Source organism: Sturnira hondurensis, unplaced genomic scaffold, assembly GCF_014824575.4.
Source record: "Sturnira hondurensis isolate 20B ecotype Veracruz unplaced genomic scaffold, ASM1482457v3 Scaffold0013190, whole genome shotgun sequence".
Taxonomy (NCBI): domain Eukaryota; kingdom Metazoa; phylum Chordata; class Mammalia; order Chiroptera; family Phyllostomidae; genus Sturnira; species Sturnira hondurensis.
In genome coordinates, this window is record NW_028085821.1 from 3,402,277 (window position 1) to 3,419,671 (window position 17,395).

The following is a 17,395-nucleotide window of genomic DNA, read 5'->3' on the forward strand; positions in this document are numbered from 1 at the left end:
GCTGGGATTGTCCCCACCCTATTCCTAACAGGCCAGAGAGGCAGCTCACACTGATATTTCTTCCAGGTTTATCTTCTAGCTCAAAGTACCCTCGTTTCTCTTTTCTAACCCCCAGGGAATACAAGTGCAAACTCTTCCTTATCTTGGTGGTTGACCAGCATGACCCCCCCATCTTTATGTCCTTCCCCACCTCCAAAGCTGGGAATAGTGTTATAGGCTCTTTAATAGAGTTGATGTTAGGATTCAGCACAGGTGAAATAAGGCCCTGGACTGTAAGGAATTGGGATGAGCCTTACTTATCTCTTCCAAAATTTTAGGATGAATTTGAAGCTCCTGATAGACTGTTCTAGGGATATAGGACAACTGTGTCATGAGCTCAGCATGTACCCGTTTGAGTCAACAGGGCCCCACACCCTTTCACCTCCTTTTCCAACTCTCTTGGGTATGTGAAGTCGCCGGGTGAAAGCATCAGATACCACTTCACCTTGGCCCATCCAGGGGCAGCAAGGGAGAAGACAAGGCCCAGGTGTCAGTCATCTCTCTCAATCTGGCAAGATTATTTGAGAGCTGAAGGGACAGCAGAAGACCAGAGGCTAAGACATTAGAAACGCTGGGACTCCTACACAAACCCTCTCCCTCTCTACCCACCAGAGCCTTTTATGGGCCTGTGAAACCAGGTGGTGATGGACAGGCTATGGTCCTGCTGGAAGTGGTCTCTCAGATAATGTTTCTACCCCAAGGTCACTGAATCTGCGGGCTAATACTGCTGGGGACAGTGTGATTACAGGGGCTGAAGAAAAGAGAAGTTGCTATTACAAAGAAATATGAAGCACTTCATATATAGAAAAGTCCATTTATACAGTCCCCAGGCTTGAGGAGGAAGAAGTACTTACATTCTACCCTAAACAGGACTCCCAGGACCAATAGCGGGTCCCAGACAACTGGGGTGGAGTGAACCTCCGTGCCTCAGACCGCATTCTTTCCAACGGGCAGGGGTGGTCTGACTTTCCCTGTACAGGGCCCGGAGTGACTCCTGGGCTACGATTTCTGGTGAAGGTTCTGCACCTGGCATCTAGGGCATCTCATCCCTCAAGTACTCATTTTTTAGGGTAGGTGACTATGAGCACTGAGCACTGAGCACAGGGGAGAGAGTAAAATATGTGAGAAGGAAAGCAATAGGCTTATGTACTTTAAAGCAGCCTCAACAAGATACTGGAAACATGCCCTTGGCCAGGGAATACAGGAATGTCTTCTCGGCCCCTGGCCCCTGTCATCAAAGCCCACCCTTAAATGAAGGTGAAACTAAATGTCCAGGTGCTAGTCCTGCCCTTGTTGGCTAGCCCTCTAGAAAGAATGGCCTGCTCCAACAAAGCGTACCTGGGCCCCTCTGAGCCACCTAGGCTACAACATAGGTCCCAGTGTGGCTCGCTCCCACTATGAATGAAGGGTGGTCTCAGGATCACTGACTCCTGCCTGTGTAAAAACTGCACGGGTCAGACAGGCTCAACAACTCCTTACGTATTTTTCAAAGTGCTTTTGTTGCAGGTTTCATTTTCTGCTATACATGGCAATAATATTTGTTGCTTTGGTCTGTACAAAACATCTGTGAGGGAGGTAAAACAGATGTTATCTAAACTAACAAACAATAAATACAGAACACTACGTGGTCCTGAGTCCCTCAGATAACAGCGAGAGCCTGAACAACTCAGATCATTTGATTCATAGTCCAAAATATACCATATTATCACCTTTCAAGCTGTCACTTAAATACATTAAGTACCGGGAGTCAATGTTCAGGCATCCTACAATGAGGCTGAATATCATTCATTGCTTCTTAAAAGTGAATCTGAAAGGTCCCAGCAACTCATATATAGGAAGCTATTTATTTCCTATAGAAAACACCAAAAAATAAAAATAAAATAAAATAAAATAAAATAAAATTTAAAAACAGAAAGAAAACCAACAGAAGGTGGTTCCCCCCAAGGCAGGCAGTTATGAACAGAGCAGGACATCTAGTTGCTGGAGTGGCAACAGGAACATCGTTAACAATGGAATATTAAAAAAAATAGTTTTCTTTTCAAACTGTAACCTGTGGTAAAACATAGAAAAATGTACTAAACAGCTTGGTATAAAACAGAGTAAAATTTTCAAATGAGCCCAGGGAGAAAGCACGATGCTGAAGAGATGGGGTACAAGGGAAGAGGAGAAAAGATTTCATACAAAACTACCTATTACAATACAGAAAAAAGTATAAAATGTTCCTACTTTGGAACTGAAGTACAAAAATGACACTGGCATTGGATCGTTTCACTATCTAGCCTGAGGAACGCTCAGAGGGTGGGGGAGATGCTTAAAAAGAACAAAAGGAATAGCAGTTTTTTAATCTCAAGTTGATCGGTCCAAATTCCACCCGTTTTTCCAGTTGAAAATCTCACCTCCCTCTGTAACCTTTATCCCTAAGCCAAAGTTCACCCAGGTCCCAAAATATTCTGTTAGGAAGTCCCCAACACCCTGCACACAGGGGCTGGAATCTGTGCGTGCTAGAGCTAAATTTGGAAATTGAAAATAAGTCTACAGGCTGAAATGGTGAACACATTCAGCCTTAAAAAAAATCCCTGTGAAATATATATATATATTAAATTCTCTGTGGTTAGAAACATATTTAAACTAACTAGCCACAGACCAAACTAGACTTGCATTCATCCGATGCTGGAATTTTATGCTAAAGACTGAGGTCCTTCTTCTTGGTCAGAAGTTGGTGGCAGTGAAAGTGGTGCCTTGTTGCTCCACTAAACCGCTCCCTGGGTGGGTCTTCCCCATATCATGTGTTGTGAGCACATGCAAACCCCTGCTTTTAAAGAAAGGACTGCCTGGGACTTTGGGGTCCACCCAGGGCTCATATGTTGTGCCTCAAGATGGGAGGAAACTACAGATGATAAAACAGCCTTTTCTAGAAGCAGATAGATTTCACCAAGGGGCATATAAATAGGAAAAGTCCTAGAAGGGGGACTTGTGCATGTGCCCCAAAGTCCAGTTTACAGTCACTTTCCTGACAAAACACCTTGCAAATCATGTATGTGTGTATGTGTGCGTGTGTATGCTGGTGGTTTTTATCCCTAACTTTTTTGCCCATGCCCTTTTGCAACCTTAGTAAGGCCTAACAACAAGAGTTTTATATGAAACCAAGAGTCCTTCCAAGCTTCTCTCAGCCCCCTAAATTAGGGACTGAGTGAGGCTGGTGCCCTTTGAAAACAAGATGGCAGAACTGAAGAAGTGAAAAGCAGTCTCTCTCTTCAGCTTAGGGATGTCCTTCACCCCTTTCACAGCACCGAAGTTTCTTGCAAAAATAGTATCTGAGATACAAAAGGAAAGGCAGATGTGCTTGTGAATGCATCTCGCCAGGGCCTGGTCCAGGATCAAGGGCTTTACAAGAACAGAGGGTTGGGAGCAGCTGTTTCCACCGTCTCTGGCTGCAGACAACAAAGAGCAGGTCCCCTACAATGTCAATGTCTGCTGAGACAGTCTTCACAAGAGCTTCCGGTGGAGGATCTCCCAGACCATCCGCTTCCGGAAGTATGGCATGTGTTGCTGTAGGGACACAGAGACACCCTTAATTTTCTTTCTTTTTAAAAAAGATTTTATTTATTTATTTTTTTAGAGAGGGGTAGGGTGGGAGAAAGAGAGGAGAAAAACATCAATGTATGGTTGCCTCTCATGCACTCCCCCACAGGAGACCTGGCCCGCAACCCAGCCATGTGCCCTGACTGGGAACCAAACCAGCGACTCTTTGGTTTGCAGGTCGGCACTCATTTCACTGAGCTACACCAGCCAGGGCATATTTTTCATTTCTTTTGTCCAGACCCAATATTCCTTTCCCCATACTCCTTTCCTCCTTGAGGTTTTCAACTAATAGAGTCTCAGTTGTATTTCTGGTCTTTCAAATTTCTCAATCCTGATTATGTGTGCTTTTTTCCCTTTCCATTGCTTTTTTCTATTGCCATCTCTACTGCTCTTTTCTAAGTCCACTGTTGTGGCCTTAGAAGTTTTACTGGGCATTGCCAGGCATTTCCAGGCTATACCAAAATGTCTCCAAGAATTCTGAGAATGTCTGTCAAGTCCTCTACGAATCATAAGATGATGAAATCGTAAGATGATATAAGATCTGAGGCCTGAAATCTAAGAGTCACTTTTTAGAGGAAGAGTTATGGAAACTGCAAGAGTCAGTTCCACCCAAGGGCTATGGTGGAAAAATCCAGTAAAGCCATTACATTCAAACAGAAGTAAAGAATTAGTTAAGGCTACCAAAACCTGACTGCTAACCAAATAAAGGAAGACTGAAGAAAATGTGCTCTGGTTCCAGTTCTCTGTTTCTCACAGGGTGTGATAGGCAGAGAAGAAGGCTCTGCTATGGACCAGGACTCCTTGACTTCAACATGTGATATACGGGAACCCAGGACATGCCCTATTATTATCCTTCTTTTTCTTGTGATGTGGCAGGCGGAAACCACCAGTGTTACAAGACATAGGACAAAGCAGAGCTCCCTAAGCAGAGCCAAGTGGAGAGAAAAACCCCTACCAAGCACCTGGAGACAGGGTAGGCACAGAGCCCCTCCCTCCTGAAGCCTCAGCCCACCTGTGTGAAGTTGATCGGTCTGTCTTTGGTAATGCAGTCAGCGTATTTGCAGGCGAACATCCCACAATCACTTCCATTCATCTGCTGCGGAATTTCCTGAAAGACCAAAACAACGAAACGATGACATCTTCCCAAGGTTCCTTCCTTCTTATTAGATTATAAATAAGAACCAAAGAATACAGATTTTACAGGTTTCTCTGAATTTTGAAGAAATGAAAAATTTGAAGAATTTTTCCCTCATTTCCCACTTAGAACAGCACAGGCTCAGAGAAAAAACACAGCTTCTTAGATTATGCCTGTGTACTTCACCTTAACTGCACAGGAAACTACCTTAGACTTCCATGGCACCTAAGGGTGTAAAAGCTGCTCCCTCCTACAAAGGCCAAGCAATCAGCAAACATGTCTCACAGGAGTGAAATGCTTAGCAACATAGCTGGGCATTTAGAAAATCTAGCTTTACATAAAAAACACACAACCAATTTTTCCACAGCTTATTCTATCTTCCCCAAGGAATCAAGCCAAGCCAAAGTCAGGCTAGACACTAAGATAGAGAAGGTCCCTGGGAATCAAGCAGTTAAATCCCTTTTTGCCAACTACCCTAATGTCAGTAATTTTATTCTCATCAAGGTAAAATGTACCTGGCTTTTCTTGCTGAAGAGCTGCCAGCCATTGGTGTCAAACTCTTTCCTTTTCTTGTCAATGCTTTCTTGCTTTAGGTATTGCCTAAAGATATTGGGAGAGAATGAGCTGAGCTGTGGAGACCTCTGACGACCACTGCCACCCAAAGAGTGGCCCTGACAATCCTTAGGAGTTTTCATAGGCGCTTCCGAGGAAAAGAGCATACAATGCTGGGTGGGGTATCCATACACTGCTGGGCCTCTTCAGAACATTTGCAGCTCATGACCACCATAGGTCAACCCAAGAGACACATGGTCTCTGCCTCTGACACCCAGGTTCCTTCTACCTACTGTTCCTCCCAAAGAATGAGTTTTCATTCCTTCCCTTGGTCTATATGGTCCTTTAGAAATCAATCTAATGGAAGAAGAATGTTCCTCTAATAATACTGAACTACTTGTTTACTATTTTTAGTCTTGAGTCTCCTGTGCAAAAATGCGATCCAAGTTAACAATTTGGAGGCATAGAGTACATGCCTCATATTGCGCTCTTCTTAAGTGCGAGCCTCTTACCATTCTGGAATCCACCCACCAGTGTGACACAGTGAGGAATAAGCATTTTGGGAAGAGAAACACATGGGGTATAAAGAGATTTGCATTCTGGTTCGCAGTTAAGCCATTAACTAATAGGACCTAGGCAAATCAAAATTACTCCATGGGTCTTGGTATCTTCATTTGAAAAATTAGTAAGTTGGGTTAGATGACTTCTAAGTGGTTTCTATATTGATATGTTTATACCCATTGTATTTTAGTGCACTAGGACAGTAATTGTTCGCATTATGGCATATATTTGGTATTATTATTCTGGTTCACCAGCCCGCACTCAACCCACTGAGCTACACCAGCCAGGACTATTTGGTATTATTGTTAAACTTTACTTACTTAGACATAAAATATCCAGTCTTACTTAACATGAAAATCTCCTTTATTAGTCAGTCCACTGAAGGCACAAAAGAGCTGAGTTCAACAGCTGGAAAACACTACACACCGACACTAAACTCTTCTGTCCTCAATTCCTTACTTACAAGAGGATCCTGCAGGCTTCGTTGTTTATGCCACCCATAGAGTCGTAATACGTGATATTCTTCTTTCTAAAGTCTACAACCTAGGAATACAAACAAACAAACAAACAAACTCTGCTGATGACATGAAGAAGACTGGTTTCTCAGCTTTTCCCTTCCCTGAATTCTTTTGCCAGGTTGCCTGTGAAATCGTGACAAGTTTGATTGATACTTTGCATCATGCCATGCTTACTCTGCAGAAGACAGCGGACAGGGGAGTTATTTACATAGAACTATAGTGGGGGCTCATCAGCTGGTGGCCCCATTAATTGCCCTGACACCTTTTTCTGTATTCAGGGTACCCACCTACAATGCGGGCAACAGTGAAGACACAACATGTTCTCCAAAGAATGTAAATTGACTGAGATTATTTCCACAGCTTCAGAAACATAGTAACAGATTCTGGGTGCTGTTTATTCACCTGGAGAATTTCCTTTGGCTTTATGCTTCTCAAAATGTAATTCACAATAGTCTGTGAAACAATGCTTATACTTTCACTAATACTTTAAGCTAACATATCCGTGTTCTCAGAGTCATAAAAAATATTAAGTTACTAAGTATGCAAGGAAAGTCATGATTAGGGAGAAAGTAATTAATAGTCAGATGATCTGAATTGACAGCATCATTAAGAAGTCACTTTTTGCCCTGGCTGGTGTAGCTCGGTGGATTGAGCAAGTGCTGCGAACCAAAGGATCGCAGTTTGATTCCCAGTCAGGGCACATGCCTGGGCTGTGGGCCATGACCCAGTGGGGGCCATGTGAGAAGCAATCGCACCTTGATGTTTCTCTCCCTCTCTTTCTCCTTCCCTTCCCCTCTAAATAAATAAATAAATAAATAAATAGAAGTCACTTTTTATGCAAGTGTTGATAAATTGAGCTAAAGTTTTATTTTGATTCTCCTGCCTTGTAGTTTATTGATGTTCTTAAAAATAATTCCAAAATTGCCAAGCATCATCTAAGTAGAAGTGAGAGAAATAAGGGATCCGACTAAAAAGTCCTCTGTAGAAATCCCTCTAAAGGAGGGAACTGTTTTTGTTTAGAGAAATACCTTGAAGACACATGTGGGTTTTAAAAGACAGAACAGAGAGCCTGAAAAGACAGATCCAGTAGAGGAATTATTGACTTGCTCTGCATAATAGAGAGGATGGCAGTGTAAAAACAAGTCATGTTTTCTCCCCATGCTTTACCTGAGGCTCCTTAGACTTGTAAGTCCTTTTAAAATATTTCCAGAAAAGGAAATTCCACAGCTTTCTTAAAAGTTCTAAGTATTGATCCATCTGATTTTTAGCCAAGCAAACCCTACTCTTCTTTCAATCACCAAGTGAAGATGTAGAACTAATACTACTCTGTGTATTCTATAATCACACAAATTTCTTTTAAATTTCACCAAAAACAAAAGAGCACTCACAGCAAGACACCAGTGCACTCCCAGGTGAATGGGCACCAACAGAATGTCAACAGAAAATACATCCACTTTCTTTGTCCAGCGTTTCACAGCCTGGTAACCAGCTGTTTTTAACTTAGTGAAAAAAAAAGTATTAAATGCATGTACACTTGGCAATCCCTTCTCTTTACTCCGCTCCATCAGCATGTTCATGTAGAAATTGATGATCTGTGGAAAGAAATTATATGCATTAAAATAGACATGCAGGTCTTTCACAATAGTTGTGTTATATGAAAGAAAAGCAGTTGCTATATTGTACAGCATATGCCACTGTTTCTTAATCATTCAATTCAGACTGTAACACCCAATAGCCTCATGTCCCTATATCAAATTCTGACTAGAAGGAAGAAGGATTGAGATGGTTGTAACTAGTGAAAACAAAAAGCAAAGATGATATTTATAACAGGCTAGGCATACAGATACTGGCCAGAAGACTGAGGATTAGTTTAAAAGACTGCAAAACAAGGAGGAAGAGATACCTGGAGGTGAGACTTAGAGGAAAATAAATGAAGGAGGATAAGCAATTTAATAAAGTACATTAGTAGTTACTTTAACCTTCTGGGACTTTGTGAGCAATTTATTTATTTATTTTTTAAGATTTTATTTATTTATTTTTAGAGGGGAAGGGAAGGAGAGAAGGACAGGAATATTGATGTATGATTGCCTCTCATGAGTCCCCTGCTGGGAACTGGCCTGCAACCCAGGCATGTGCCCTGACTGGGAATCAAACCGCCATCGTGTGGTTCGCAGGCATGCGCTCAATCCACTGAGCTACACCAGCCAGGGCTTTGTGAGCAATTTAAATAAATCTTGAGATTAGTTACAGTTTTTGTCTTAAAGGACTAAAACCAAGAATTCAGTTTTTATATGTGGCTCACCTGGTTTCACCAAAAGATAGAAAACTTTGCTTTGATGCTAAAGACTGCCTTTTAGCCCAATAAGCAAGCTCTCTTATGATGCAAATTGCTTTGGTTTCAAGCAGACTTGAGTGACAGGGTAAGTTATCAATTATACTGGACAAAATACCTATAACTGACAGTAGCTCAGCAATGTCACCTTTTATAGAGGCACGTTGAATGCAGTACAAAAACATATATAACATGAGACCTGAAAGTAAAGTCACAGACATGAAGATTAAAATTATCCCCAGAATCTATACAGTTAGCCTTCTCATTTTTGTTGATTCCATTTATGACTTCAATGTTAAGTGTAAGTGAAAGAAATTAAAATGCTTGATCTAGGAGGTAAGTGACTTTTTCCTGTTAATAAAGCAATGTGTTCTCCAATAGTGACTATGCTGTCTATGGTTCCTTTAGGTCCAGGGCTCCTTGGTGCTAAGGTATGAAAGTTACTGGGCCGGAAGTTACTGCATCCTTACTTTATGTGGTCAGATGAGGCCAGGCCAGTGTCTGTCAACTGCAAGGAATGAATGGGCTAACTGATCCACAGCTTGGAAATATGACTAAGAAAACAGGCACATTTTTCAGAATGCTTTTTGGGGAATGGGAAAATGCCCCCGGCCTTTGACAAATATTTACACATTAGGATGCCAGAGCAATGAGCTACTGCCCAACAGTAGGCAACTACATACCCGGCAGGCAGCAGGGACCACTGCCAGGAACACACCAGAGTATGGTCTAGACTAGAGAAAGGGCCTATAGATGGGGATGCCTAGGCAGCTGCAGGGAAACCACACTTGCCATGAGGCAGAACAAGGTGGGGAGGGGAGGCTAGGGCTGAAGACAGACACTGTTCTGTCTACATCTCTGAAGACTGAGCAACAGGCCCAGCAGGGCCAGGACTCAGATTTTGGTTAATTCTCTGTCTAGTGTGATGCATCATAGATAACTACAACTCAGTTATTTCAAATAATGATAATGATCAAGACACAATCAGGATTACGGATTTCTCGATCTAGTTTCCAATCTCACTCTGCCCCTAAGGATAATGGTGCTAATACTTCTAGGAATGAAGGCAGCTGGGACGACAGGAAGGTCTGCCCAGCAAGCTAACATTTCTAGGCTGTAAACTACATTACGCAGTGAGAGAAAGTCAGCAAGGCCATTGAGTCCTCTGGTATTCTATCCACCTCACAATATTAGCCACATTATGAGCCTAACCCTTCGATCCAAGGGGTGAAGTGAACAGGCAGATACCCGCCAGTCACTCGAAGCCAAACCTTCCATGGGGCAGACTAGTTATATATTTTAACAGGCAGTAAGGACACAAGGGAAAGGTGGAAGGAATCAGGGAGGGAAAGGACAGTCAAGCACATGATAGCCACAAAGATACCTCTTCCCCAGGTGCCCATAAAAGTGATTATGACCTTTGGGATAACTACTCTGCAATAGAAAAGGATGACATAAATGAATACCATCTACACATGACTAGCCCAATTTCCAGAAGGAAAGAGTTCTCAGACCAATGAAGTTTAGATAGACTTAGCCAGACTTGTTTGGTTTATTTTTATTTTTAATTTTCAAAGAGCTGACTATAAAGCTAAAGACCAACCCAAGCGAAGAGAAACAGAGACTTAGCAGTCAGCATGCCAATAAGAAGCCTTTCTTCCATTGCATTAGCCCTGCCTCCAACCAACGTTTCTCCACAGAGAGGCAAATGGACTCCTCCAAAGTCAGCTTATTAATTAGCTCTAAGAAGTAATGTGGGTTTTTTTTTCATTTCCCCTGTATCCCAGTAGGAGGGAGTGTGGTGGCCTCAATGTTCCCTCCCATTAGCTGAGAATGTATAATCTGACATCTGAGGCAGAATTCAGATCCAAGTTTCTCTCCTTGGTTATTTAACTACTACTCTGTCCAAACGAGGAAAATTGCCCTAGTTCAGCCAAGACACAATTTTATCCCCCCCTCCCAAAAGGCTAGGAATTAGAGAACAAAAAGAATCCTACATGTCATCTCACTGAGGAGGGCTGAAGATGAAGGAAAAAGAAACAAGAGAAGGGATCACAGTGCTTAAGATGAAAAACAAGCAGTGATGTGTCAGCGTTTGCCTGTATTTTATGAAGGCAAGGGTCCCTGCCCTCCCGCGGCTAGAGCCCTTCTGCACACAAGACTCTCTCAGCTCAAGAAGATTTTGAGCTCCCTTGGAAATAGGGAGCTAAAAGTAGCACACCAGCCAATAGATCAGTACCTGAGCATGACCACGGCTGTTAGTCCACTTGTCACTCTCTGGGACCCACACTTGACTGTTTGCTCGCTGCGGCTCCTGGTGCCTAAGGAGCTGCCCTTCCTGCTGCTTTCACAGCCTTGGCCATGAGCGCCTGCTTGTCTATGCAGCCCTGTTTCAGAGCAGGACGGCTGTTTATAGTGTCTTATTCCTTTGTAATTTTATTTGAAGAGCTGCCAGGCCAAAGCTGAAACAAAGCTTCTCTTTAAATGAAAAGCCTACAATGTTTTCAAACTAAGGATTCAATCCTTTTCCTGTATGTTACCACAATGACATAAATGGCCACTACTATTTGTATCTTCCTTCTTGCCCAGTAAACCAACCAAGCCATTGTTTCCTCATGCATTTAGAAGTAAAACATCTCACTTAGTGGTCTTCATTTTTAACCCTTCCCAATTTTACATTCTGAACCACACTAATTGGCTTAGGAAAAAAATGTTCTCGGAATCTTGGGCATGATGGTACTCCTGAGCAGAAACCAATGTAATTTTAGGGAAAAGCTGTTTTCCCTATTTTACCTCTTTAGACTTTTTACTTTGATCTTCCGTTCTGATGTTTAAATTAAATCTATCCTAGCCAACCACAAAGCCCAAAAGAATAACCAAGCAGCAGCACGTGAATATCATGAGCCAGACAGTCATTCACTTCTAAGATTTAACCTAATAATATTATAAAAACCAAAACAGCGACTTCAGGAAAGTAATGTGCATTGCATCACTCTCTGCGGACGTGGAATTTTTTTCACATGCAGATTTAAGCAAAAATTATTAGAATTACTGATAAAGTTTTAGAGAAAGACAGGTAATATCTATTTTTATGGAGTCATGACAGCTGTTAATTACAATTCTGTGTTATCCCACATAAATCCCTGGTTAATTAAAAGAACTAGTTCTATTAAGAAACACTTTAATGATGTGGAATCTGCCAACGACTCACATTAGAAATAATAAAACTTCCATTCTGATCATTTTTTTGCACAAGAAAGAGCACACAGCATATGGTAGACCCAACATATTTCCTTAACTAAGTTATCTCATTTTGCCTAGTCTTTTCCCTTCTTATGCAATAAGAAGTTTGCATAAGAAGGGAAAAAACTGAGTTTTTATCCCCTAAGGAATAAAAACTTTGTCTGAGTTTTTATTCCCTAAGGAAAATTTATTTCCTGTGTTAGGTTTGTCTCGATGGACTTAATGTTTTGCAAGCTGTTTCCTCTCTTTACTAAATATCACTTAAATTTCCCTTTTTCTTGGAAACAATTAGAAAGCTATGAGAACTACCAATTCCCCAGTTCCATCAAAGATTTATGTTCTGAAAGTCAGAATGCTAGACAAAGAGTTATGTGCTCTGATTCTAGACCCTGATTCTTCAGTAAAAATCAGGTGACCTTGACATATGAAGCCTGTCTGGAAAAAGTCCAGCCATTATTTATATAACGAGAATGGTTTGCATGACATTGATGTAACCTGGCAGCCAAGAAGTAGACTGGAATGCACATGTGTGAACAATGACTATTTCACTGTACTAGTCAGTGGGAGCAGAATACGCTGCTGAGTGAGCATACGTACTGTGTGGCTGTTGAATTCAAAATGACTGAGGGAATAGAGCAACAAAACTGTATCAAAATTTGCATTAAGCTTGAACAATTCTCCACTGAAACTATTCCCATGTTTCAGACAGCCACATCTATGGGCAACTGGTGATTGGCAGCTTCAGCACGACAACATGCCCATTCATGCACCATGTCTCCTGCAGTGTTTTGGTGAAACATCAAATCACCCGGGTGACTCAGCCCACCTACAGCCCAGATATAGTACCCTGTGACTTCTGGCTTTTCCCAAAACTAAAATCACCTTTGAAAGGGAAGAGACTTCAGACCATCAACGAGATGCAGGAAAATACAATAGGGCAGTAGATGGCTACTAGGAGAACGATGTGAGGTCCCAAGGTGCCTACTTTGACAGGGACTGAGGAGTCATTGTCTTATGTACAATGTTTCTTATATCTTCTTCAATAAATGCCTCTATTTTTTCATTGTACATGGCTAGATACCTTCTGGACAGATACGTACATCCCTTCTACAGCCTTCTTACTTCTCTACTATCTAGAAAGAATTTTCTCTATATACAAGGCTACTATGAATTAGCTGTATAGCTAAGCTTAATAGCTAAGACATCTCTTTTCTTTCAAAGATGAGACTTTACAAAATAGGCAGCTAGTCTTCCTGTAGCTGTGTCATTCATGTCATTATGGTCTGCTATGTAGATTCTACCTTTTTAAAAAGATTTTATTTATTTATCTTTAGAGGAGAAGAGAAGGAGAGAGGGAGAGAAACATCAATGTATGGTTGCTTCTAGTGCGTCCCCTGCTGGGAACTGGTCCGCAACCCAGGCATGTGCCCTCACTGGGAATCAAACCGAGGTTGTCTGGTTCACAGGCCTGCGATCAATCCACTGAGCTACACCAGCCTGGGCTGTAGATTCTATCTTAATTCCTTCTGCACCCATATGTGTTACAAGTCTTTTCCTCATGTCTTTTCCCCAACCAGTAAAGTTAGAAATACAGTATTCCAACAGAGTTTAAAAGTCTAATGCTTTTGCATTTTGGAAACCACCTTCATGGTATGAACCCCACAGCACCTTAATTCTGCATGTAACTAATCAAATGTCTTTCAGAGATACTAAAAACTGAAAGCATTTCCACTGTTCTTCATTCCTTTGTATAAATTAAATTTTCTACTTGTTTTCCTTCTGCCTGAAGAACATCCTTTAATATTTCTAATGGTACAGATCTGCTGGAGATCAATTATCTCAGCATTTGTTTGTTTGAACAGTATAGCCTTCTTTTTGCAAGATATTTGCTGGGTATAAAGTCCAGGTTGCCAAGTTCCTTAAAAATTCCTTCAGTACCTTAAAGATGCAACTACATTGTTTTCTGGCTTACATGTTTCATAAAGGTCTTTGTCCCTCTGTATATTAATACTCTATTTTCCTCTAGTTGCTTTTATTATTTTTATCTTTTTAAAATTATATATTTTAAATTATGCTACTACAGTTGTCCCAATTTTCCTCCCTTCACCCCCCTCCACCAGCAACCCCCACTCAGGCAATCCCCACACCACTGTTCATGCCCTTGGATCACGTGTATAGGCCCTTTGGCTACTCAGTTCCCTATGCTGTACTTTATATCCTCATGGCTATCTGTAACTACCTATTTGTACTCCTTAATCCCCTCACCTCTTTACCCATTTCTCCATACCCCCTACCATCTGGCAACCATCAAATGTTCTCTGTGTCCATGATCCTGTCACTGCTCTTCTTGTTTGCTTAGTTTGTTTTTTAGATTCAATTGCTGATATGTACTTTTTGCCATTTTATTATAGTTTTGATCTTCTTTTGCTTAAATAAGTCCCTTTAACATTTTATGTAATAATGGTTTGATGATGATGAACTCCTTTAGTCTTTTCTTATCTGGGAAGCTCTTTATCTGCTCTTCAATTCTAAATGATAGGTTTGCTAGGTAGAACAATCTTGGTTGTAGGTTCTTGCTTTTCATGATTTTGAATATTTCTTGCCAATCACTTCTAGCCTGCAAAGTTTCTTTTGAGAAATCAGCTGACAGTCTTACCAGAACTCCCCTGTAACTGCTTTTCTCTTGCTGCTTTTAAGATTTTCTATCTTTAACCTTTGGCATTTTCATTATGGTGTGTCTGGGAGTGGGCCTCTTTGTACCTATCTGGTTTGGGACTCTCTGTGCTTCATGGACTTGCATGTCTATGTTCTTCACCAAATATGAGAAGTTTTCTTTCATTATTTTTTCAAGTAGAATTTCCAATTTCTTGCTCTTTCTCTTTTCTTTCTGGTACCCCTATGATGCGAATGTTGGACCTCTTAAAGTAGTCCCACAGGCTGCTTACACTATCCTCATTTCTTGGGGCGGGAAGGGGATTCTTTTTTCTTCTTGTTCTGACTGATGTTTCTGCTTCATGTTCCAAAACATTGATTTGATTCTCAGCTTCATCCACTCTACTGTTGTTTCCCTGTAAATTGGTCTTTATTTCAGTTAGTGTATCCTTTGTTTCTGACTGGGATCATTTTTATGCTGCTGCAGTCCTCATTAAGTGCCTTAAGCATCCTTATAGATAGTGTTCTGAACTTTGCATCTGATTGCTTATCTCCCATTTGTTTAGTTCTTTTTCTAGAGTTTTAGTCTGTTCTTTCATTTAGGCCATGTTTCTTCATATCCTCATTTTGGCAGCCTCCTTTGTGTTTGTTTCTACGTATTAGGTAGGCTGCTGTGACTCCCTGTTTTAACGGAGTGGCCTAATGTAATAGGTGTGTTGCAGGGTCCAGTGGCATAGCCTCCTCCATCACCCAAGCTGGGTACTTGAGGCATGCCCTTTGTGTGGGCTGAGTACCCCCTCCTCTTGTAGTTAAGCCTTTTTGCTGTTGGCAGGTCAACGGGAGGGATTTACCTAGACCAGCCAACTGCAAGGACTGGCTGGGACCACTGCCACCCAACTTCTGGTTGGGAAGGATCAGCTGGGCAGCAGCAGGGTGGTGGTGCTCTAATGTGGGCTGTAGCTGTCCACTGTGTGCACAGACTCTGGCCTTTCCCAGGTGGTGCAGGCCAAGGCTAGCCCCTGTGTTCTGCCTGGGGCCATCCTTCCAGAGCTATAAAGCAGTCTGAGAAGGCTGCTACTTGTGCTGGGCTTGGAGATTTCCAGGCAAAGCCAAGCTGTGAATCTTGACTGGCTGCTGTTAGTGCCTGGCCTGGAGACACTCAGCATGAGGTACATGGACTGCGATTTTCCTGAGACCAGCTGTTGGTTGTTTGAGAGGAGTTAGAAAGTTGTGAAGCATGATCCAACAGCAGCCATTCATATGGAAAAGTCCCAGTTAACAACTTGGGTGGACCCATAAGTTTTGTGGGATAGAGTCCCAAGGGATCTCCAGGACAGGGCAGTGTTAGCCAGGTTGATGGCATCTCAGATATGGCAGTCACCTGCCAGTTCTGTGGCTGTGTGGGGGGAGGGCTCAGAAAAGAGACAATAGCCTCTGCCTTCCTCTCTGTTTAAGAGAAAGCTGCCCTCCAGTTCTTGCCTGTATGCCAGTCACTTCAGTTCCTCCCTGTATGCCACAGGTGCCTTTCAAGCTGCTAACCCAGCACTGGAACTCAGAGGGAGTGAATATAAGTCTGTGTGTGGGTTCTTTAAGTGGAACTGCTTGGGACTCCAAAAGTTTCCTCCACCCACTCAATCTCCACTGGTTTTTGCAGCCAGAAGTTACAAGGACTTACCTTCTTTGTACTGGAACCCTAGTGTGGGGGAACTGGTGTGGAGCTGGGTCTCCTCGATCCTGAAATATCCCTCCTAAATTGTTATCCATGACATGTAGATGTGGGACCAGCCTGTTCTGCATCTCCGCCCCTCCTACCAGTCTGGATGGATGTGGCTTCTTTAATTCCATAGTTGTCAGACTTCCATTCAACTTGATTTCTGACGGTTCTAAGTGATGATTGTTCTATTTTTGTGTTGTAATTCTGATGTGGTTGTACAAGGATGCGAGCCATGTTTACCTATGCTGCCATCTTAACCAGAAGTCTATTATTTTTCTCTTTATTGCTGGTTTTCAGCAATTTAATTATTATATATTTTGGTGTGGTGTTTTTTCTACTTGGGGTACGCTGAATTTCTTGGATCTGTTACTAAGTTTTCAAATTTGGAAAATCTTCCGTCATTGTTTATTTCTTGTGACAGCCTTCATACCACACCTTTCCTTCTGTGACTCCAATTACATGCTTAGATTGCCTGACCCTGTCCCACAGCTCACTGATGCTCTAGTCCGGTCATCTTTCTTTAGCGCCTTTTAGCATCCAGGTGTTCCACCTGGATGGTTCCTGTGCTCTATCTTCAAGTTCATTAATTTCTTTTCTTCTGCAGTGTCTAATCTACTATTAATTCCACACCATGTGTATTTTAATTCAGGTACTGTATTTTTCTACAAGTTCAATTTGTTTTTTGTTTTTTTATATCTTCTATTTCTCTTCTCATAATGTCTATTTTCCCTTACCTTCCCCAATGTATGGAATATGTTTATAATATCTGTTTTAGTATCTTCTTTGTGTTAAATCTATTATTTTCTCATTTCTAGGTATTTCTAGTGAATTTTTTCCCCTTGTAATAAGTTGCATTTTCCTCCCACTTTGCATGCCTGGTAATTTCTGACTGGATGATGGGTACTGAGAATTTCATGTTGTTGAACTTTGTTACCAGAATTTCTTGCATTCCTTTAAATATTGTTGGGTTTTATTCTGTGATATAGTTAAGTTACTTGGAAGTTTTGAGTTGTTTGTTTTTTGTTTTTTTATCATAGGTCCAGAGCAGCCTTTACTCCAGGCCCACT

The 17,395-nt window shown here is 41.7% G+C and overlaps 1 protein-coding gene across 5 annotated transcripts in view; it reads right to left on the reverse strand.

Moving 5' to 3' along the window:
* Nucleotides 1-1,521: 1,521 nt before the first annotated feature.
* SENP1 (SUMO specific peptidase 1) overlaps nucleotides 1,522-17,395 on the reverse strand; it is a 56,055-nt gene continuing 40,181 nt past the window's right edge. For 4 of the 5 annotated variants that reach the window (XM_037061142.1, XM_037061144.1, XM_037061141.1 and 1 more), the window contains exons 14-18: nucleotides 7,776-7,979; nucleotides 6,333-6,412; nucleotides 5,272-5,356; nucleotides 4,634-4,729; nucleotides 1,522-3,588 (exon numbers count right to left, since the gene is read on the reverse strand). In XM_037061142.1, the coding sequence (XP_036917037.1) occupies nucleotides 3,526-3,588; nucleotides 4,634-4,729; nucleotides 5,272-5,356; nucleotides 6,333-6,412; nucleotides 7,776-7,979 (528 nt within the window). In that variant the 3' untranslated portion in view covers nucleotides 1,522-3,525. Of the gene's footprint in view, nucleotides 3,589-4,633; nucleotides 4,730-5,271; nucleotides 5,357-6,332; nucleotides 6,413-7,775; nucleotides 7,980-17,395 lie in introns of those variants that run through there. The other variant, XR_005068672.1, reaches the window with a different exon arrangement.